Source organism: Dermacentor albipictus, chromosome 2 (genome assembly GCF_038994185.2).
Source record: "Dermacentor albipictus isolate Rhodes 1998 colony chromosome 2, USDA_Dalb.pri_finalv2, whole genome shotgun sequence".
Classification (NCBI taxonomy): domain Eukaryota; kingdom Metazoa; phylum Arthropoda; class Arachnida; order Ixodida; family Ixodidae; genus Dermacentor; species Dermacentor albipictus.
Window position 1 is genome coordinate 108,002,338 of NC_091822.1, and position 20,173 is coordinate 108,022,510.

At 44.5% G+C, this 20,173-nt stretch overlaps 1 protein-coding gene across 1 annotated transcript in view; it reads left to right on the forward strand.

Annotated features, from left to right (window-relative positions):
• The window catches only part of LOC135914888 (uncharacterized), a 35,502-nt gene that overhangs the window by 6,941 nt on the left and 8,388 nt on the right, over positions 1 to 20,173 (forward strand). The window contains exons 3-4 of the mRNA XM_065447818.2: positions 7,632 to 7,715; positions 16,589 to 16,708. Of these exons, the coding sequence (XP_065303890.1) occupies positions 7,632 to 7,715; positions 16,589 to 16,708 (204 nt within the window). The remainder of the gene's footprint in view (positions 1 to 7,631; positions 7,716 to 16,588; positions 16,709 to 20,173) is intronic.

The following is a 20,173-nucleotide window of genomic DNA, read 5'->3' on the forward strand; positions in this document are numbered from 1 at the left end:
TGCGTGGGCTGCGCATGGCCAACGCCTCGGTTGCAGGTCGGTTCTCTCACTCTCTCTATACCTTCGAAATAAAAACGCGGACGCGGCGCTGCATTTTTATTTTATCGTTTCTTTCATTACATCTTGCTGTTGCATCTTGGAGGCTACATTCTTTCTATACGAGGTGTTCTGCCGAGAAGTGGCACCAGGTAATGTCTGAGACATGGTGGCCATGACTTTTATCGGCGCTTGCAGTACCAAAAAGTATAGCCTTTGAGATTTGGAGACCAACATCGCAGCAGGTTGTGGTGCGTTTCGCAGGTGCCTTTTAGAGCGCAGCTCTTGTTCTTGTGGCAAAGGTCAGCGGTGCAAAGGCGCTTTTATAAACTGACATTTTCGGTGTGCGTCGCTTGCGGCAAGTTACGCTACGTCACTTGCACTGCGCTAGCCAGAATGCCGTCCCCTCTAGACTTTGACGCGCGCGCTGTCTGTCTGCTGTTTTCTTCCGAGCATGCGCAGAATGATCCCCAACCCGCGCACCGCTTTGAACACTGGATGGTTGTCTGCGACCGTTGGCAAAGCGGCGTGGGCGCCTTTTTTTTTTCTATCATGCAGTGTATTGTGAGTTGGCGCAACGAACGCGTGGATGGAGCAAGAGCCATCTCGACGTCAGGCACATCGCACCGCGCTTGCAGCATCCGGTTACGTTGGCTGCGCCAGTGATTCGAACTACGAACATTGGTGTCGCCAACGTGACGCGTGTGTGCGCGCCCACGCTCTCACGCTACGTTGCACTATATGTGCGCCTTAACCGAGCGATTTTATTTTTCTGAGTTTTATTCATTCGAATTTTGTCTAACTAAATTTTCATAGCATCCCCACGGAATTGGAATTAACGAGCTTTTACTGTATCATGTAACAAATGTATGATTATATAGCGAATATCATATGTAGTGAAGGTACAGAAATGTCAAATGTGGGTTCATTATAACGAGGTTCGGCTGTATTAATTGTTTTAAAGAGACACTAAAGGCAAGCAATAACGTCACTGTGGATTGTTAAAATATTACTACAAAAACCTTCCAGTGCATATTTTGTTCCAAGAAAAGACTTAGTTCCAGGAAATATCGCAACTGAAGTAACCGAATGGGCTTCCAGTGCAATTCAAGTCGCCCGTCACAAATGAGGCATGGTGGCTCTTCATACGTCATCACCGCCCTTTACAGCTGCCAGTCAGTGAAACAGTTCCCGGAAGCCAGTGCAGCCTTTTTCTTTTTCCATAAAACACAGACGCATGTCCAGAAACTTTAGCAAAGACATCCCATTGATGCAGCATTTCCTGGTGCTGCTTGTAGTTAGTATGAGCTTTGTGAACTGACCATACCAGCACAACATGATGCAGTACCAAGACTCACGAGAGCATGAGCGGTGCAGGGTTAAATGAAAATAAACATTTTGACCAATGGTGTCTTCGTCAGAGGTAACATTGACGAGTTCCTCTTTCTGAGAATCAAATAAAAGTGGACAAGTAGCATTTTCTTGTTATATAAGGCAGTGCAATAATTTTTTATCAATGGTTGAGTAGACTGAAATCTTGATACTATAACGAATTTCCTGGGACCACTGAAAATTATTTATAATTTGAAGTATCGTATCATAAACACTTAAATTGAGGGTAAAAAAACTAAATTCGGCAAGAGAAATCGCCTACATTTGAGAATAATACAGACGACACATTTATAATAAACTCGATAGTTACGCTAAAAGTGGTCGTTATATTGGTAGTTTGTTGTGTAGGGGCTCACCCTTAAAAACTCCATTAACAGTACTGAAGCTGGCCTCAGAAGTTACAATTCAGCAGCACTGTGGTCCAAAAAGCAGAATAGCCATGTCAGTTTATTTCCTAGTGTGTTGCAACACATAGCGGCAAACTTCTGTTGGAAATGTCCATCTAAAGAATGAAAAATGCCGTCGTATCGCTTTTTCAAAATGGCACCCGGTTCCGATCACCTGTGATTTTGAAACTACAAACTTAGCAGCTGTTTTTATTTTGAGTGCAGGTGATATGCTTTGCTACGAGTGAGACGTGACTGTATTCTAGACAAGAGAATGAAGCGTTATAGTTGGCTGGAAGCGTCAACTTTGGGAACTGCAGCGTACCGCCATTCTGCAAAGGTCTCAGACATTGGGGTCTCGGACTTAATGACTGTGTGTCAGCCACGCAAGAGCCATAAAATTGTGTTATCTATGTCGCATTGCAAAACAACTGCGACATTTGAAAGGTAGAATGTCACTACGCACCATTCTCAGCAATCCGCAACGCATAAACGAGGCGTGGCCGAAATGTGATCTTCTGATAATGCTGTAATGCCCCAGGCGGCAGCACCTGGGGCAGCATTCTTGCCGACTCGGGCAGCGTGAATATTGACAGTAACGACAGGAACGCTCAAGCGGTTTTCTTGGTGGAAGGACATAGATGGTTGTTCAAAATCATTGAAATAGGTGTAATGCACATTGTTTCGCACTTGACAGCTGTGCAATAACGAGAGTGCTGCCATCGTGGCACACAATATCGCACTGGCGCATGTGCCCGTCCATGCCCCGCACCTTGTGCTCGTAGTGAGTGACCATCTTTGTGGCTTCCAAAATCCACGCGCACGGTCACTCTCTCTCCATCTCTCTCTTGAAGTCTGTGCCATTGTCGCGGTTTGGACTAGAGTGGGGCGCGTGCTGCTGTGCTTCCACTTTGGTCGCACTTCCGTGCTTTGGTACTTCGCGTGCGCCCTCTTTTTATCATGACTGTGTTTGAAGTGTTTGTTGCAACAGTACGGCAATTTAAGAAATGTTACATCTGGAAGCAGTTTCAATAGGCCGGGTCGGAATATCGTAAATGCATTGGAATGTTGTCGTTATAACTGATGGATCGTTATATCTGGGCTTGACTGTACATCCGCGAATGCATTTATGCTGATGGTAGGAACTCTGCAGCATAGGAGTTAGAATGCATGTTTCTGTCTAGTCGTCTTCACCTGGTGTGCACAGCTCGTACAAACCTTGGATCTATTAACTCTGCGTGAGTGTGGGCTGGCTGTACCGTCCGTGCACCATACCAACAGTGAGATTGCATACGCGCCACTGTTCTGTGCATGTTCCATCTGCAGTAGGATGAAGTGTGGTGCTGCAGGGCGACAGTGATCATGACACGGTGATTCTTGAATTTGCGCTGGCTGTCGCAAATGAGCCACATTGTGATGTGTTTCTTTGGTGCGTAGATAACGTCCCTCGAACAGCCGTTCCTGCTGCGGCCAAGCTCGCTGATTACGTTGGTGGTTGTCCGTAAAGTGCACAGCGAGCACTTCAAGTGTCTTACTTTTCCAGGGAATGCTGTGGTTTGCAGTGGTGCTGTGTAGGTGGTTAAGATTTCTGCGGGCCACCAATACTGTGGGCGAGGGTGTTAGGGCTGCTGTGGATTTTTAATTGTAGCCGTCCAGGAATATCTTCCACTGATGGTGGTGCACCTAATTTTTCAATTTCTTAAGTTGCAAGTGTGCACAATATTTCAGCATTACAAATTTGTTATTTTGAGGTGCTACTAATACAGAGAAAGCATAAAATATTTATCGTTTTAAAATATTTATTCTGAAATTCATAGTAGTGCAGTATATTTATGTTGTAACAATAGGCTTTTGGCTGGGCATGCTTCAAATGTTTTACAGCGAAAGCTGTATATGACTAACCTTTCGTTGTCTTTTTGGCAATCGGCAACAGGAATCAACTTAGCGATTTCTAACAAACCCATACAGGCGTAGTATGGCGACACAGATGTCAAAATGGGGAACAGATTAGAACGATCGCTGGGAACAATAGCGTGACGCCAAGGTTATCGCAGTATATAAGCAGGAGAGGTATCAGCGCTAAAAGCAGTTGCATAACTATGAGATGGACATGTATAGTTGCTACTAGTTGCTACACCCAAAGAACATGTGTATGAGGAGCACTGGAGGGAACAGCAATGATAATGGAAGTGCACCAACGTGAAATGACCACCAGTGAAAAATGAACGAACGAGCAACAACGCCAGACTCGCAACGCTAAAACTGACAACCATTCCATCTTCACAGAGTGGAATCGTCATTTTTAAAAAATCTGAGGCACTTATCAATGAGATTTCACTGTACTACAACACCTGGTGACAACTTTCTGTGGCACCGCAACGAAAGCTAGGAGCCGAATCAAAAATTTTTTTGCTGTGCATCTGCATGTAGTCTGTGAATGTAAGCAACTGGAAGCTGCGTACTGTAAAACAAACCATGGCACTTGTTATGTTTATTTATTCTCCATGATTTATTTCATAAATAAAAACCTTCCTTAGGTAAGGGATTTCTGTTTATTGATGTTCCTAGTTTTCTGGCTTTCTGGTATCCATGTCTGGTTTTCCTGGTCCTGTAAACCACCAGCCAAACGTGGGCACTACTTGGCATAGTAACACAAGAGCAGAAGCTCCCATGTGCGAGCACGTGCATGTAGCTTTTGCTGTGCTGCCACAGAAAGCTGTCATCACGTGCAGTGACACAATTATGAGGCGTTAACATCATTGGGTAGTACTAGAATGTCCTCGCAGGCTTACAAATCCTGTCCTACATCTAGTACCTCAATTTCTTGCTTACTATAGACAGTCTTATTGAGGGTGCTGCCATTTTGTGATCGCGGCGCCATGCTGATATGTGGGATCGTGCTGGAGGGTGCACGGCGAGCGTGCTGTTGACAAATGGCCAGTTTTCGCGCTTTCCCGTGAGGTGTCAACAAGTTGTTGGGATTGAAAAACTTCTTAGCATGTCGTCACTAAGCTTTCAGCTTTGATATAGCTGCAATATCGAATGGCTATGGGCCTAGAGGTGCTCCCGCAGCTCTCCCCATGATCGAAATAGCAGGTGAGTCAAGTATGAACACTGTCGATATGTAGCATATACATGTTATGTGCTATTATTGTATGTCTAGCCTTGAACTCTGTTAAGGTACCACTCAGGGGACAACAATCAGGGGTGTCTCCATGTGTCATGCGGTGTGCCGCACCAGCGTACATCCCAGTCCAGGTAACTGCGAAACTCCGAGGAAGCATGTTTTGCTAGATTTCGTGCTCCTAAAATTTTCACGATACGATTTTCTAAACATTGCTTATCTGGCACCCGGGCATCAAGCTTTACAAAATAAAGAACTGTAATATGACTAAATCGAAAAGACTTAACATGGATAAAATGAGCTGATGATAGTAGACGCGAATACACTTAAATCTTGTTATACGAAGTCGAATGGGCGCTAATTTTTGTTCATTATAAGCGTTAGTTCGTTATAGCCACTGACTAATAATTTGAGACTAATTTATTGCACACGTGCGTGCACTTACTACAGGTAAGCCATCGCCGAGGTATCAGCTTCCTTCGAGTGGTCGAGTGGCTATGTCCGTGGCAAGTGCTAATCGTCCTCACTGATATCACACACAGGGAGAAACTGGAATCAAACACATAACTGATTTTATTGCCTTCCATGTCGATGGCGCGGACCTTTCATGTTGACGGCGCAAAATAATCGCTTATGCTTCGCTGCTGTGTCTTCCTTAACCAGACGGCCTTCTCGGCGGCAGCAGCTATCTCAAGCCCATCTGCACCGTCTTCGTGGCTGCAGAAGTAGTGGCGCAGCAGGTCCACTGAGTCCAGCGCCTGGGATGATGTCGTGTAAGCACAGGGCGGAGTGTCGTTGACCCCTGCAGCACCTTCATCGTCGCTTCCTTCGTGCTTTCGGGCAGCAAGCACAAAGTTGTGTCAGCTCCTTCATTGCCAGAACGTCGGCATCTGCGCTCATGTATTCGCAGAAGGTTTCACCTTCACACACGACACCGGCATCGTGAAGCACCTTCCATGACGCTAAAACTTCGTCTGATACGGCGCTCAGCAAATGATGCACGTCGAAAGCAGTTGGCGATGGTGCTGGCTGTTGTATTCATCCATGCCACATTAAGCATCTCTATTGCCATATACAAATCGACCTTCGTGTCGCGGTTCAACTGCATGTTTAACACAAGTCGGTCCATCACCCGCTTCCGGTATCCAGCCTCAACTGACATTATCACGCCTTGATCAAGAGGCCATATTGCTGCAGTGCGGTTCGAGGACAAGAACCGAAGTTTGATGTTCGTCAGCGCAGCAATGGTGGGGTGGGCAGCACAGTTGTCCAAGAAAAGGCATATCTTGCGATTCTGCCTCTTCAACTTCTCGTCCCAGTCATGCAGCCATCCCGCAAATACTTCCCTTGCTTTCCGGTTTGATAAGTACGGCGGTTGAAGTCGCCTCTTTCCTTTAAAGCATTGTGGCGACATGCTTTTTCCTATCACCAAAGGTGGCATCTTCTCCGATCCGTCCATATTCGTACAAAGGAGCACAGTGACGCTGACCTATGTTTCCTGCTGCGACAGCGCTCACCTTTTAGTGATAGGGCCTTCTCTGGTAACATTTGGTAGAAGAGAGCTGTTTCGTCAGCGTTGCACACATCCTTCTTTTCATACTTTTCTGGGAGAGGACCAACGTTAGCTAGCTTTCACCCACGCCATTGCGGTTTCATTGTTGACGGCCCGGGACTCGCCAGTGATGACCCTGCCAACGATATCGCAGCGCTCCTTAAGATGCTGCAGCCAGCCATCGCTAGCAACGCAGCCTATGGTGCAAGAAAAGTCTCTCGCTTTTCTCTGGAGCAGTGCCCCACTCAAATTAGCAAATTAGCAGCCCTTGCATTCAAAAACCACTTGAACAGCGCCTCTTCCACGGCTTCAAAGGCAGGAGACCGCAGTTTCTTCTGGCTACCTTTCGCGCCATGTGTGACAGCGCCAGCGATCACTTCTTTGCTGCTGAGGATTGTAGAAAGGGTACTCAGCATGATGCCAAACTCTTTGGCCACTTGTTTTCTTCGTGCCTGACGCAACAGCCCTAATTATGGCTGCCTTCTGATCCAAGGCGATAACTTTCCGTTTTCACTTCAAGCTGCTGCTGCTGCTGCCATTCATTTCTCTGTCGTGAAACTGGCGACACAGCGTAAAAGCACTGACGGACAGCGTACGGAAGAACGCAAACAAAGGTGCATGGCACTTGGCTGGCAGTGTACACTGTACGCAACGGATGGAGGGGCTTGGCTGCTTGATCAGCTTGGCTTGGCTTGGAGCGTTGCCGGATGATGAGGGGGTGCCACGGGAGATTTGAACTGCTGCATCGGAGGGCCGCAATGTGTCGCGCAATTTAAGAAATCTATGTTGAGTACAAAGTGTCTTGGTAGGTGCGATTTTGGAATGAAGATTTTTCTTTATATCCGTTGATCAATTAATCTTTTTTCGTTAAAACGAAATTTTAAACACATGGGTTTCTATGGGGACTTTCAAGGGGAATTACAATTCTTTCGTTATATCCATTCTTTCGTTATAAGCCATTTTTCTATAACGAGATTTAAGTGTACTGCGCAATCAACCAGACACACACGACGTGTTGAAAGATTATGCGCACTTTTAAGTCTTGAATGGTGCTTGTGCTTGTAAGGGCACCTCGCCTACTAGAGAGCTGAAAAACGAACTCCTCTTTACAACAGCAACTTTATTTTCTGCACTAATACAGCGCACGATGAGTGGCATCGACAGCTTGCTGGTGAGCTTCGGAAGCATGGGAGAGCCCATGGGGTCTAGGCCCGGCCAGCACACGGTAGGCATGACTTTGGTTACAGAGTGGAAAAGAATGCACCTTCATTTCTAAGTTACCACGTACTGTTTTCATAATACATCCTCGCTCAACTTCCACTAGAAAGTTGGTTGCCAGTCATGATAATCTTAGAATACGTTTGAATGGAATAAGCTTAATGTGCGTGCACGAAGAAATAGCTAGCTTCATTGATTCACAATAGTTGACAGACTCGAATATACACCTTTGAAAATGATAGGGTTTTACTTGTCAAAACCACGATCCGATAATGAGGCACGCCGTAGTCGGGGACTCCGAAAATCAGGACAACCTGGGGTTCTTTAACATGCACCTAAATCTAAGTATACCAGCATTTTCGCATTTCGCCCCGTCGAAATGTGCCTGCCGTGGCCGGTGTTCAATCCCGTTATATCGTGCTTAGCAGCCCAGTACCATAGTCACTAAGCAACCACGGTTGGTAATGCGCACCTTTTATATCCCAGTTTGATCATGGGTGCCCAGTTCTGAGTTCGTCACTGAGCGCCCACTGGGTACAAAACCTTCCAAACATACATGCGATGACGTCATGTTTATGCTGGCAATACAAAGCAGACTCATCTCTGCTATCGCAGTGGCAGTGTCGACGAAGTTGCCGCGGCTGAAGATTCACTTCACGCTTGCTTCCTAAAGTTATTTATGCAGCCGAATACAGCAGAGTGGTAGCCCATGGTCATCTGACATCGCCGAAATCCCAGACAGAACACATAGAATTGCACTAATTCGCAATTAAACCGCTACCTTTCCAAGCTGCCACTGGGAGAAAATGAAATCCGCACAAACCAGTGCGAGGAAAAGAGCAGTGCGGCGCGCTGGTTCGAGGCTACGTTCCTCCTCACCGACAGAATGGTCTATAGCTCTTTTCTCAATAATATTGTCACCGCGGGCCTTCTTAAGTATTAATCTATCTCTTTAGCGTGACTCAATATTTGCCTAAATTTAATGTCCCTTTAAGCGACGCTAAATTGCCCAGGCAAGATCCCCTATCCTCCTCTTTGAAGGGATACTAAAGAGAAAAGTAACTTTAGTTGTACTAGTATTAGTAAGTTGTCCTACTACCATTACCAGAAAAATCTACTGTTGCTTTGAAAGGATGTTCGATAAGCCAGGAAGGAAAGGCAAAAGGCGGGTGGCAATGCTGCATTGGAAGTTCCTGCACCAGATTGCTGCAAAGTGGTGAATTTTAACCAAACCTGCTCAAGCCTAGTTAAATATTTATTTTGAAGAGTGGTTTGAATTGTATCCCAAACGAGCCAAACATTAAATATAGCAAGCGTTTAGAACCTTTAGCTGTGCCATAACGTCTCAATTACGAAAATATACAGGTGAAGTTCATGGCGTCACACTGACATACTAGCATTCAGGTTTCGGCATGAAATGTTTGTTTAAAAAGGAAGTTGTTTGTTTTCCATTTCAGTATAAAATGTTTTACCTTGAACTTATCAGGGAAAGTATTTTGAAAGATACTTTATCAGTCTAAACTGTTCTAGTGTTTCTCTCTGATGTCTCTGGTGTGTGGGGTCTAAACTTGCTCTTGGCACATACAGCAACACAGTAGTGCAAACAATCAAAAAGGCACTCATTGTGCCTTTCATACAGCTATGCCAGCTAGCCGAACCACCACCGATAGAACATGCCAGTGGGCGCTAATGAATTGAAGAAGTCCGACTCATCATTACAGGATATCAAGTGAATATGTTCACCCTGGCTAGACAACAATGCCTAATTGTTTGTGTGTACAGTCACGGGAGCAGTGGCTCATTCGAATGATCGGGGTTGTCCATCCCGGTGCCTAGCTCCGAAGCCTCCTGCAGGACAGTCCCATGAAGAGCACCGAAGTCAAAGAGGAAGACAGGCTACTCCCTATTGCGTTGGAGTAATCCTGCCGTTAGGTGGCATTGGCAGTGCAACACTCGCGCCATCTCTCATGCTATAGTGCAATTATACTGACTGCCGGCACAAGTCACTGCAGAAGTCACAAGAACCTTGTGGGCAAAACGTCATTGGACATGTGGGAGTTGAGCATTTCCACAAGTGGGACATTGAAACACTTGTGAAACGAAAGATAAAGGTAGTATCAAGTTGTGGTAGTAGCTTGCACACTTCTGGAATAGCCAAAAGGTGACACTTCTGAGAGCGGAGGCCTGGTAAACCAAAAAAGATTTGGCAGAACCCCTCTCACCATGACTGTAGACGGTAATGCATTGGATCAATATACCGGCACAATGTATTGCCATCGTCGAAACAAGTTATGTGTCAGATGTGTGCCGAGGCAGGATTCCTCTTTCACGCTGACCTCGGTGCCATGTAGCGCTGCAGCTGCAAAGACAGTACTTGGTTTCTGAAATGCATGATGTATCGGTGCGTGCGCACACTGAAAAGCGTGTCATGCGGCAACAGTACTTCTCCACCGTGCTTCTTTCTGGACATGCTGCGCCATCTAGTGGCTCTGCTCTGAAGATGACATGTGGACTCCAAGATGAGAGGCGTGGCGTGTCGGTGCCTGCAGATGATAATTGTTCCTCCGCTTGCTTCCCACTCAGTGGCACATACCCAGTGACCCAAGTTGGCGAGAGGTTCACTCAAGGGTTGCACACGCCCAGTGCATTCATGGTGCAGCTTGCTAAACCATCGGCATGAGCAATGTTCATTGAAAAGCAGCGCATACCCAATGCATTTGTGGTGCAGCCTGCTAGAGAGTCGGGTTGCTGTCCTTAAAGGTGGCTTGTACACTGGTAGCAACTGTGTAGTTTGTGCAGTGGCGCTTGCCATATCTTCAAAGCGATCTGCAGATCTTCAGAGTTGGTCAACTCGCGATCGGCCTGCCGTCGCTTGCTTTGTTGCTCCATCCTTGTCACATGGCGCTCGATCACAAGAAGAACCCGGTACCTTCATAGCACGCACACAACCTGTAGCAACTCCAGAGGAGGTCAACCCAATGCACTTTGCGTGGCCATAGCATCTGATCTGATTTTGACTGCAGTTATTTTTTCTTTAAAAAAAAAGAGACATAACTTGCACTGTTCTGTGATGCACCGACAAAAAATTAGGAAAGAAAGGCTGCTTATACACCATAAAATACGATATTATCTGAGTCAAGCCATTTTTCTCTATCTGGTCGTCTCTGTTCAGCAAGCAGAGCTTTGATGCATTCTGCCTGAGCTCATACAAGAGTGCTTTGGGGTGGCAATCTAGAGGCATGGATACAGTCCGGCTTAATGGGACACGATCCACATGTGGCGAAGCTTTACGCTACATTGGCGAAAATTGGATACTCTGCAGTCTTGTGTGGCTGGTACAGGAAAAGAACATGTCCTATCGCACACCGGAGCTGTTGGTACAGGTTGCATTGCACGCTAGCTTGGCTGAACAGCAGCATGATGACCTATATGCAGTTTGGGTTCACTAATGTGAGCATAAAGCCTCCTTGGATGCAAGCGTGTTGAGTTTGCACCTTTGCAAATCAAGCTCTCGCTCGCTACACACTTGCTTGCGCTGTGGCAACAACTGATTGCCATGCTGCTGTGGCTCACACTTAAAGCGCAAGGTAAAATCCTGGTAAAATTCTAGCAATTTTAGCATCTTTGGCATGACATGTCCCACTTCACCGACTGCTGCCTGGCACACTGTAAATGCTGGACTTGTCGACTAATCAGGACAATTACCGCCACCTGTAGTAAAGGACGAGGGATGATAAGTAGCTGAGGCTGGGCACTGCTGGGTAAGAGGGGTCTACCCTGTAGCAAGGCCATGGGCTCGGTGCTAAATGCACCTAAACTCGCAGTCAGACAGGCCGGGCTCCCACCGTGACAGTTTCAGCCATTTCGCTCTGGTGGCATCACATTCAGGCATGGCTTGCTGCCGCATCTATAGCATGCCCACCGCGTCGTTTTCTCCTTCGTGGCAAATACAGCATGTGGGTTCCTGCTGACAGTGTTCCTGGTGCTGCGTCAGAAAGGCTCGTCCGATGTAGAGATGCGCAAAATGTCTCAAAAGATGGTGCACCACCGGAACTCATCGCTCGAGAATATTGCATATGAATACAAGTTACCTTTGGTTTTCATGCACCATCGCGGCTTAGTGTACTTATAGTCTTCCCGAGAAAGCATTTTCCCAGCAGATATTGCATGGGTAAGTGACTGTGCTGTTGAAGTGTAGCTTGTGCAGTTTCGTCTACTGCAATTTGCAGGCTTTGCAAGAGTTGGCTGATGCACTTGCCTGCTGTGCCACTGTGCACACTTGTGCAGTGTTCAGCCTTCCTCTACTCGGTGTTGCATACTGCACGGCCCTTTCTTGTGTTTGAGCACATGTTTGAGCAGCTGACTGCCACAGCACGTGTTTGAGCAGCCGACTGCCACACGATGCATCGGCATTCTTGCAACAGCTCCAATCGCGTGCGCAATGAGAAAGCGCGCCCAGAGAGACCCATCAACTTGCGTATGTTGAGTGAGCGATGCGCATGGGTGCCTGCGTAGGCACGACAGAGAGATCACCAATTGGGTGCAGTTCTCCAGCGTTCGCCATTTCCGCATTGCTACCGCTTTGCTGCCAGGCACATGCGTCGTCTGTATAGGTGCTATTTAAGGGCTGCTAATGAAAACGTTGGAAAATTATCAGCTCCATGACTTTGCCAAGATTACATTGATAGTATATGCTAAGCATTTATAGGCAATTTGGCCCAAGTAAAATTTCGTTGCAATTGGCCTTTAAGGAACCCTTGAGACGTGGGTTCGATTCCGCTTAGTATCGGAACAATTTAAGGGATCTTTTTCCTCATTGTGAAGTGATAAATTCCCAGTTACACATAACCTAGTTATCCTGGGTGGCGTCAAAGACTTTGATTGAAGAGCAGCACACACCCACTGGCACATAGCCAGTGGCCTAAGTCACTTAAGACCTAACTCAGAGTTCCTTGGAACAGCAGCACCTAAGCAGTCCCACATCTACAGTAACTTATGTTGGCGTGAAATAGGTTTGTTGAAGAGCGGCATGCATGTGCACCTTGCCACATACTGGGTGACCAAAGTTGATCTGATGGTTGGTTTTGAACCCTATTCCCTCACCATAGCAGCTATATGCGCTGCCCGTTTGAACTACCCAGTAAGCCAGGTAGGTGGAAGAATGTTTAGATAACAAACATACATAGATAAGTAGGTAGATAGTTGGCCCCCGGAAAGTGCACAAAGTACCGTAAGAATGCTAATGCATTTAAATAATTGTTCCGGAGCACTAACACATATATTTTAGTTTCAGGCATGTGTATAGAAGAATTACTACACACTGCAAGTGTGAAGGTTGGGAAACACTTGTAAAATGTTTGGGTTTGTTTCTGAAGTTGGCCTCGAGATGCCAACGTGGTGTCATCAACATCACTTCTATATCGTGGCACAGAGCACGGTTTGCTCATGTCACGATAAAATAAGGCTATGTGTGATAGTTGATGGCATTGGTCATCATGAAAAAAGAGTGCTGCATGCATTTCAGTGCATGGGGCAACCACAGTGATTGCAGGAATGAAGCAAACTTATGTGTGTATTATGACACCATGATGCATTCACCACTTGGGTGCTGGGTTGCTGAAACTGGCTCATAGAAACAAGTATTATACAGTTGAGTCTTGTTAATTCGACTTTTACGTGGCCATAGGATTTGGTCGAGCGATCCAAGAGGTTGAGTGAACAAACAGTGGCAAAATGAATGAATTCAAATCTTTTTTAAGATCAGAAAGGAAACCTTTAATTTCTTTCTTGACCTCGATGGAGCTGGATAGTTGAGTGATCACCGACTTCTTCGTAACAGCGATTGTGTTGCACTTGTTTAATCACCATCCTCGTTGGTGCAGAGATCGAGGGTGGAATCGGTGTCACTTGAAACTGCATGCAAAGCTTGCCCGGGACTCTGTAGCTATTTTACCCGTAAATGAATAAGCTCTGGGCATACGGAACTCGCACAAAAACAACCAGTGCTACGGGTGCAGCCTTTCAAGGCTTTTAACACATAGTGACTTGGCTTGGCTTGTCTTATGGCTTGGTCATGGTCGGTGAATACTGGATTGAGTAGGTGCTGTTAGTTTTGGTTTCTAGGAGGCACTGGCATCATGGCCAACGACAATGTCGGCAACATGTTAAGACCAGTATGTTATTTTTTGCTTTATACCATGGCCAAATTGGTGTGTGGTTGTGCAAGTGAAGTCCGAATATCAAATGGCTGCCTGTAAAGTGTCCCTAATTTCGGAAATTTCGGCCAAGACTGTGGCGCGTCAAAAGTGCATGTTGGTGGTTGGAAGTGTGCAGCTAGGGTGTCAGAACGGTTTACGTTTTTGATGCGATTAGCATTCTTTGGGAATTTCGCCCAATTTCACTCTGTCAGGCTAACTTGCATCATCGGGTAGTCCATAGTCTAATGGGTAGAGCATTGGGCTGATGTGCTTAGGGAGCCAGGTTCAAAATCAAGTGCCCCTTTTGCACGGCATGTTTTTGTCGCATCGGCCCTGCACATTGCCAGCCTTGCACACCTTTCTCCTATCCCCCTCCTACCCCTTTGATACAACAGTCGACTGTATTGACACCAGAAGGGCATATATATGAAGACAGGAGAGAGGCACGCTGGTGTGATGCGTAAGATGACAAGACGAAAGTGTGCCATGGGAAGGGAGCACAAAGGCAAAGTGTAATAGATTGCTTATTTATTGGTTTTCAAGGATTTTGCTTTCTCTTTTTTTCAGCACGCACACGCAGTAGCCAGATTTAATTGCTATACTGATAATGAGGCATGGGAGCATTGTTGTAAGCTGTTTATTTTAACAAGGAACAACCAAGTTCACAGTGCAATAACTGCTCATTTAATATTGTGGCTGTTTTGGCAATAAGAAAAAATACAAGACCTTGCTAGCTTGAGTCCTTGGCTTCTTTAACATGCGATTTACTTGCTAAGGCGAAAGCCTTAAGTCAATCATTGCAATGGCTCAGACCCGAAAAAAGCGGCGTCTAGTCCAGTGACGCAAAAAATATGGTGCACAACCTATTGGAAATGGCTCATAGCCCCGTAAGCAAGCAAAGATGCAATGGCTAAATATGGATGAAGAAGCGAAAGAAAGAACTAAGGAAAGAAAGCAAGAACATGAGAAGCAAAGAATGAACAAAAGAACAAAGAAAGAAAGAAGGAAAGAGAACGAAAGAACCTTTAGGTAGTGCCTTAGGTGCTTGCATGTGTCATTGAGGAGGTAAACCTACAGCGCCTTGCTTCTTAAGTCTTGCTTCTTAAGAAGTCTGACTGACCCCTCCAATCTTATGACTTAAAGCATTACCACGTGTGCAGCAGGTTTTTTCCTTCACACGTTACAGGAGTGTAACATGCTGCTGAATTTTCTTTACCAATAAACAAGACAGTACTAGCCCCAGGTAGATGGTGTCGAAGTTCATCAAGTAAAACCAGTCTGGTGTCATAATTTCAAAACAGCGTTGCCACCTTTCTTTTATTGTGTTTTCTGGTTCACCATGCCTACTCTCATTGTGGAGGTGGCTGTTTTACTGTTACATAAGCACAACTTAATAATGTGGTTTAACTGTCCTTTAAAAAAGCAAATGTAAGTTGTGGAATATGTCTGGTATTTATTTATTTAGTATATCCTTAAGGCCAAAGGCATAACAGAGGGGAGCAGTTATACAATTAACAAGAAACGATGAAATGGGCAGTAGGTTAAGGGGTATACAGGAAGCTTGGCTACTAATATGATGTTAGCTAACTAGTAATAATGAAATATAGAAGCTTAACGCAAACAAAGAAATGAACAAAGTAATAAGCGTGGTACAAAGAATGTCCATTTATATACAATCGTGGTTATGGTTAATTGAAACAATGTCAGCAGGAAGATGGTTCCTTTGTTGTCATGTATGAGAAAGAAAAGATATTGATTGAATTTTTGTTTTAAAAAATAATCCCTACCTAATGATGATGTTTACTGTGCTGTAAAACATATACATGTTGATCAATGAATCGTTTTGCAGTACAAGGTGACGGTATAACTTATGAAATAGTGCTAATCTGGCTACCTTGTGGCAGTGACAGTAATGGTAATGATAAGATTATATCGCACGTAGAATAGTTTATATTGCACTTATGTTCACAGTTCACCCGTTGTGGTTGCTTGGTAGTTATGGTGTTGGTCTTTAAGCATAAGGTTGCGGGATCGAATCCTGGCCACAGCGGCCGCATTTCGAGGGGGGCGAAATGCAGAAAACACCTGCGTACTTAGATTTAAGTGCACCTTGAAGAACCCCAGTTGTTCCAAATTAATCTGGAGTCCCCCATGACGGCGTGCCTCATAACCAGATGGTGGTTTTCGCATGTAAAACCCTATAATTTTTTTTGATGCTCTCAGTTCAATTGTAGGTAGATAAAATGAAATGAGCAGAGTTTTTCTCAACTAGTTTGATAGATGTAATAGAACTGTGATGTGCATCCAAAGCAACACCCACTGAAATGATCTTACACGAACATTTTTAAACTAGTCTTGTACGAGTGCGGTTATCAGCAGTGAACTGTTGCCTCCTCCTTGTTGTTCCTACAAGGCTAAAGGCTGCGGTGGCCCAGCTGTATTTTTCCCAGATGTTTGTCTTCGAGCTGAGCTTTGGTATCGACACTGTGTTGTTGTTCCACGCTGGCAGCTGTGGAGCCATGGCCCTTGAATTCAGGAGATTTCTCCGTGCCATACATTCAGGCCTCGCTACAGCTGTTGGCTTATTTCAGCTCGCTTTGAATGAAGCATGCGAGTGTGCCACTAAACATGGTTATTGACAGATCGCATTCCCAATTATTGCCTTCGTTTCGCGCGACCGCAGGCAGAAGGAGCTCAGCAAAGCACGTGTGAACGTTTCTTCGACGCAAATAAGGAACACTACTGTCACTGCCGTTGTCATGACTACTCTTCAATGCGTGCACAGAGCTCACAGGTACTCCAGGTACTGTAGCAGGCAAATGCGCAATCGGATACAGTGACCTGTGTTTCTTAGAAATATTCTTGTAAGAATTACATTGCACTTGCCCCTGCTGTAATTTTGCTGAATTTTAACATCAGAAGCTCATTTTATCATCTGCATCATTCAGCACTGGTGCTTGCCTGGTCTGTCAGAAAAAAAAAAAAAAGACCGAAGATGTGTTGTTTGCACTCCTCGTAATGAGTGATGTCGAAAGCATGGCAGCTGGGACACTGACAGTGGCATAGCCAGAAATTCTTTAGCTCGAGTGCTCGTGTCTAAATGCATGCAGAAGGAGAATTTGTTTTTCTTGGCAACCATTGCACCAAATTTGACTAGGTTTGTTACATTTAAAAGAAAAACTTAAGTTATAGCGACTGCTGCTATCGATTTTTTTATTTAGGTTGGCAATTCTTTATTAATAATTGGCATAAATCGCAAGTTTCCGGAAAACAAAACTATCACGTTTAAAACTCTAACTCAAGAACGAAAAACAATATCAAAATTCTGTGAATTTCATCTATTAGTACATCTACAGCAGACAAAATTGTTATGTTATACGTGATTCTAAAAAAATTTAGTATTATGGAAATACGGCCCTTGTACGCAATGTAACCAACGCACGTAAGACACCAATTGGCATATCAAATTTGTCTACTTTAACTGTGTTTAATAGATTCCGCTTACAGAACCGCAATATCTGTTCTTGATGCAGAGCTATTAATTTGTAAACGTCGTGCTTCTATTTTTGTGAACTTTCAAATTTTTCAAAATATTTTAAACAAAATTCAGGCCTTAACTCGAAATTCTGTTTCCAACAGACACTAGAATTTGGCTTTCTCTCTCAAATGCAACAAATTTCAATAAAAGCAATCCGGGGGTTATCTCAGAAAAGCGTTTGTGTTTTACATGTATTTGAATAAGCCGCGTCGAAGTTGGGCCCGAGCTAAAGCACTTCCTCTTAACAATTTGTCAAGGGATCAAATGCATGAATTCATGGATGAAATACATACTGCATTATCATTGCCAAAGATGCTGCTTACAATTTCTTGAACGCTACACACTGTCAAAACAAGTATTTTTTTTTTTCATAAAGGAATATACTCATATGTGCCAAAAATTGTGCCCAATATAACTGATATCAATGCTTCTATATTTTTTGTCTATTTAATAAGTAAAGAAAATATCACATGAACTTTAGTGCATGCTGCTGATAAAGGCCATGGAATGAACAAGTTGAGGACAAATATGTTAATGAAACTTTGTCATTCAAGAACCTTATTTACATTCTTGTACATATGCAACGGCCAGTGAAAAATCTCGATGACGCTGTCATTGTTCCAATAGATTACGCAGGAGCAGCTGTCACCGGTCATGTATCACGAGTAATTGCACCAAAATCCTTGACTATGGTAGTGTAGTTTATGTTGCAGCTAGGCAGTCCTACATTAAGCTAATTGATCCAGTTCATAATCTGGGCTTCTGACTGGCGAGCGGTGCCTACAGAACATTGCCGGTCCAAAGTTTATAGGTTGACTGCAATGAGCCTTCATTACAGCATTGCAGAGCACTACTTACACTTTGCTATGTATTAAGAATTGAGTCATCACCACAACATATATGCTACAGCATCGTAAGACAGTGCAAATAACGAGTGCACTACTCAAATAAACCGAACATGATTCGGCCACTCATCTTACGACACGAAGAATACTGTCAGACTTATGATGTTCCGCATGAAGCCCTGCAGGTTGCTGAAAGGCCACCAAGATTGCCGCCATGGTGCAGTTTTACACAGCTATGTGACTGGACACTAACACATCTAAAGAAAAAAGATTCCACAAGAACACATAATACAAGAGTTTCGAGCTATTCAAGAAAAATATAAAAACTACACGGAATTTTACACTGGCTCTAAAATGGCTCTAAAACACAAGAATACGTAGGTGTCGGGATCGTAACAAAAAATTGGGAAAACAGCATTCGGATAAATAATTTTTCTACTTTCTTTACCGCTGAAGTTTATGCGATATAGATGGCAGTTAAGAAAATAACTACCAAAAAGCAGAAGTATGCTATTATTTATACTGGTTTGTTAAGTGCTCTGAGAGCTCTAAACCTAGACTCTGCGTCTGAACCCCTGCTTGGCGATATCTTAAACATGGTCTTTAATAAGAAATGCTGAGAAACCATACGATTCTGCTGGGTCCCAAGCCATGTTGGGATACCAGGGAATGAAGCGGCAGATAGAAGCGCATCCATGGCACCGCACAAAAGGATAACTCGCATAACACTTCCATACAGAGACAGTATCCGAGTGATTCGAGAGACCCTAACATCAAAATGGGAACAAAAATGGAACTCGTGCATAAATGACAAGTTACGTATGACTAAACCCCTGTTTGGCGAGCGGAAATCATGCAGATACCAAGCACGGTGCTGTGAGGTGATGTTATGTCGACTTCGAATTGGACACACACATCTAACGCACAATTTTCTATTTCGAAAAGAAAACCCACCAACTTGCGAAAAATGCAGTTAATTGCTTACAGTAAATCACACAATTATGTCGTGTCCACATACTGAAACACAGAGGCGGAAACATTTCAACAATTTGTATCGCTTGCATATACCTTTACACCCTGCATTATTTTTCGGCGATGAGCCGCTAGCGCCATTCAGTAACTTGTTCGAGTTTCTAGATGAAACTGGATATTTACATCGACTTTAAGGTAATGCAGCTATTGCTGCCTTAACATTGGATCTTGTACTGTCCTTTAACTGGCGCAGCATGGCCTTAATCGCTTTTGCACCATTAAACTCGAAATAACTAACAGAGAGCATGTATAAACAGCAGGAGTTCTGCAAAATATACTACGAGGGCCAGTCAAATGAAAGTGAGCCAAGGCGAATACATGACAAACGGAGTACTTTATTTAAAAGTAGTCTTCATGAGCAATTAGACATTTGTCCTATTGACTAACGAGTCGCATGATTCCCGTCTCATAAAACTCCTTGGGTTGCTGCTTCAAAAAGCCTGCAACTGACTCTTTCACGTCATCGTCCAACACAAATCTGGTTTCCTTGAGCTGTTTTTTCTGTTGCCCCAAAATGTGGAAGTCGCAAGGCGACAGGTCTGAGCTATATGGCGGATGTTGAAGCGTTTCCCATTGCCAGTTTTGTATTAACCACATCAGTGACGTAGGGACAAGCATTGTCGTAGAACTAGATGACCCCATTCGTTGATTTTCCACGTCATTTATTCTTGATTGCGACAGGCAGCCGATCCGGCGTTTCAAAATATCGGAAACCATTGATACCCTCTCAAGATTTGGCAAACTCTATCTGTAATGGCCCCTGACGATCGAAAAGTAAGTCAACAACAATTTTCCGACAGAAATGATGGCCTTTGCTTTCTTTGGGGGGGGGGGGGGTGAATTCAAATGTTTC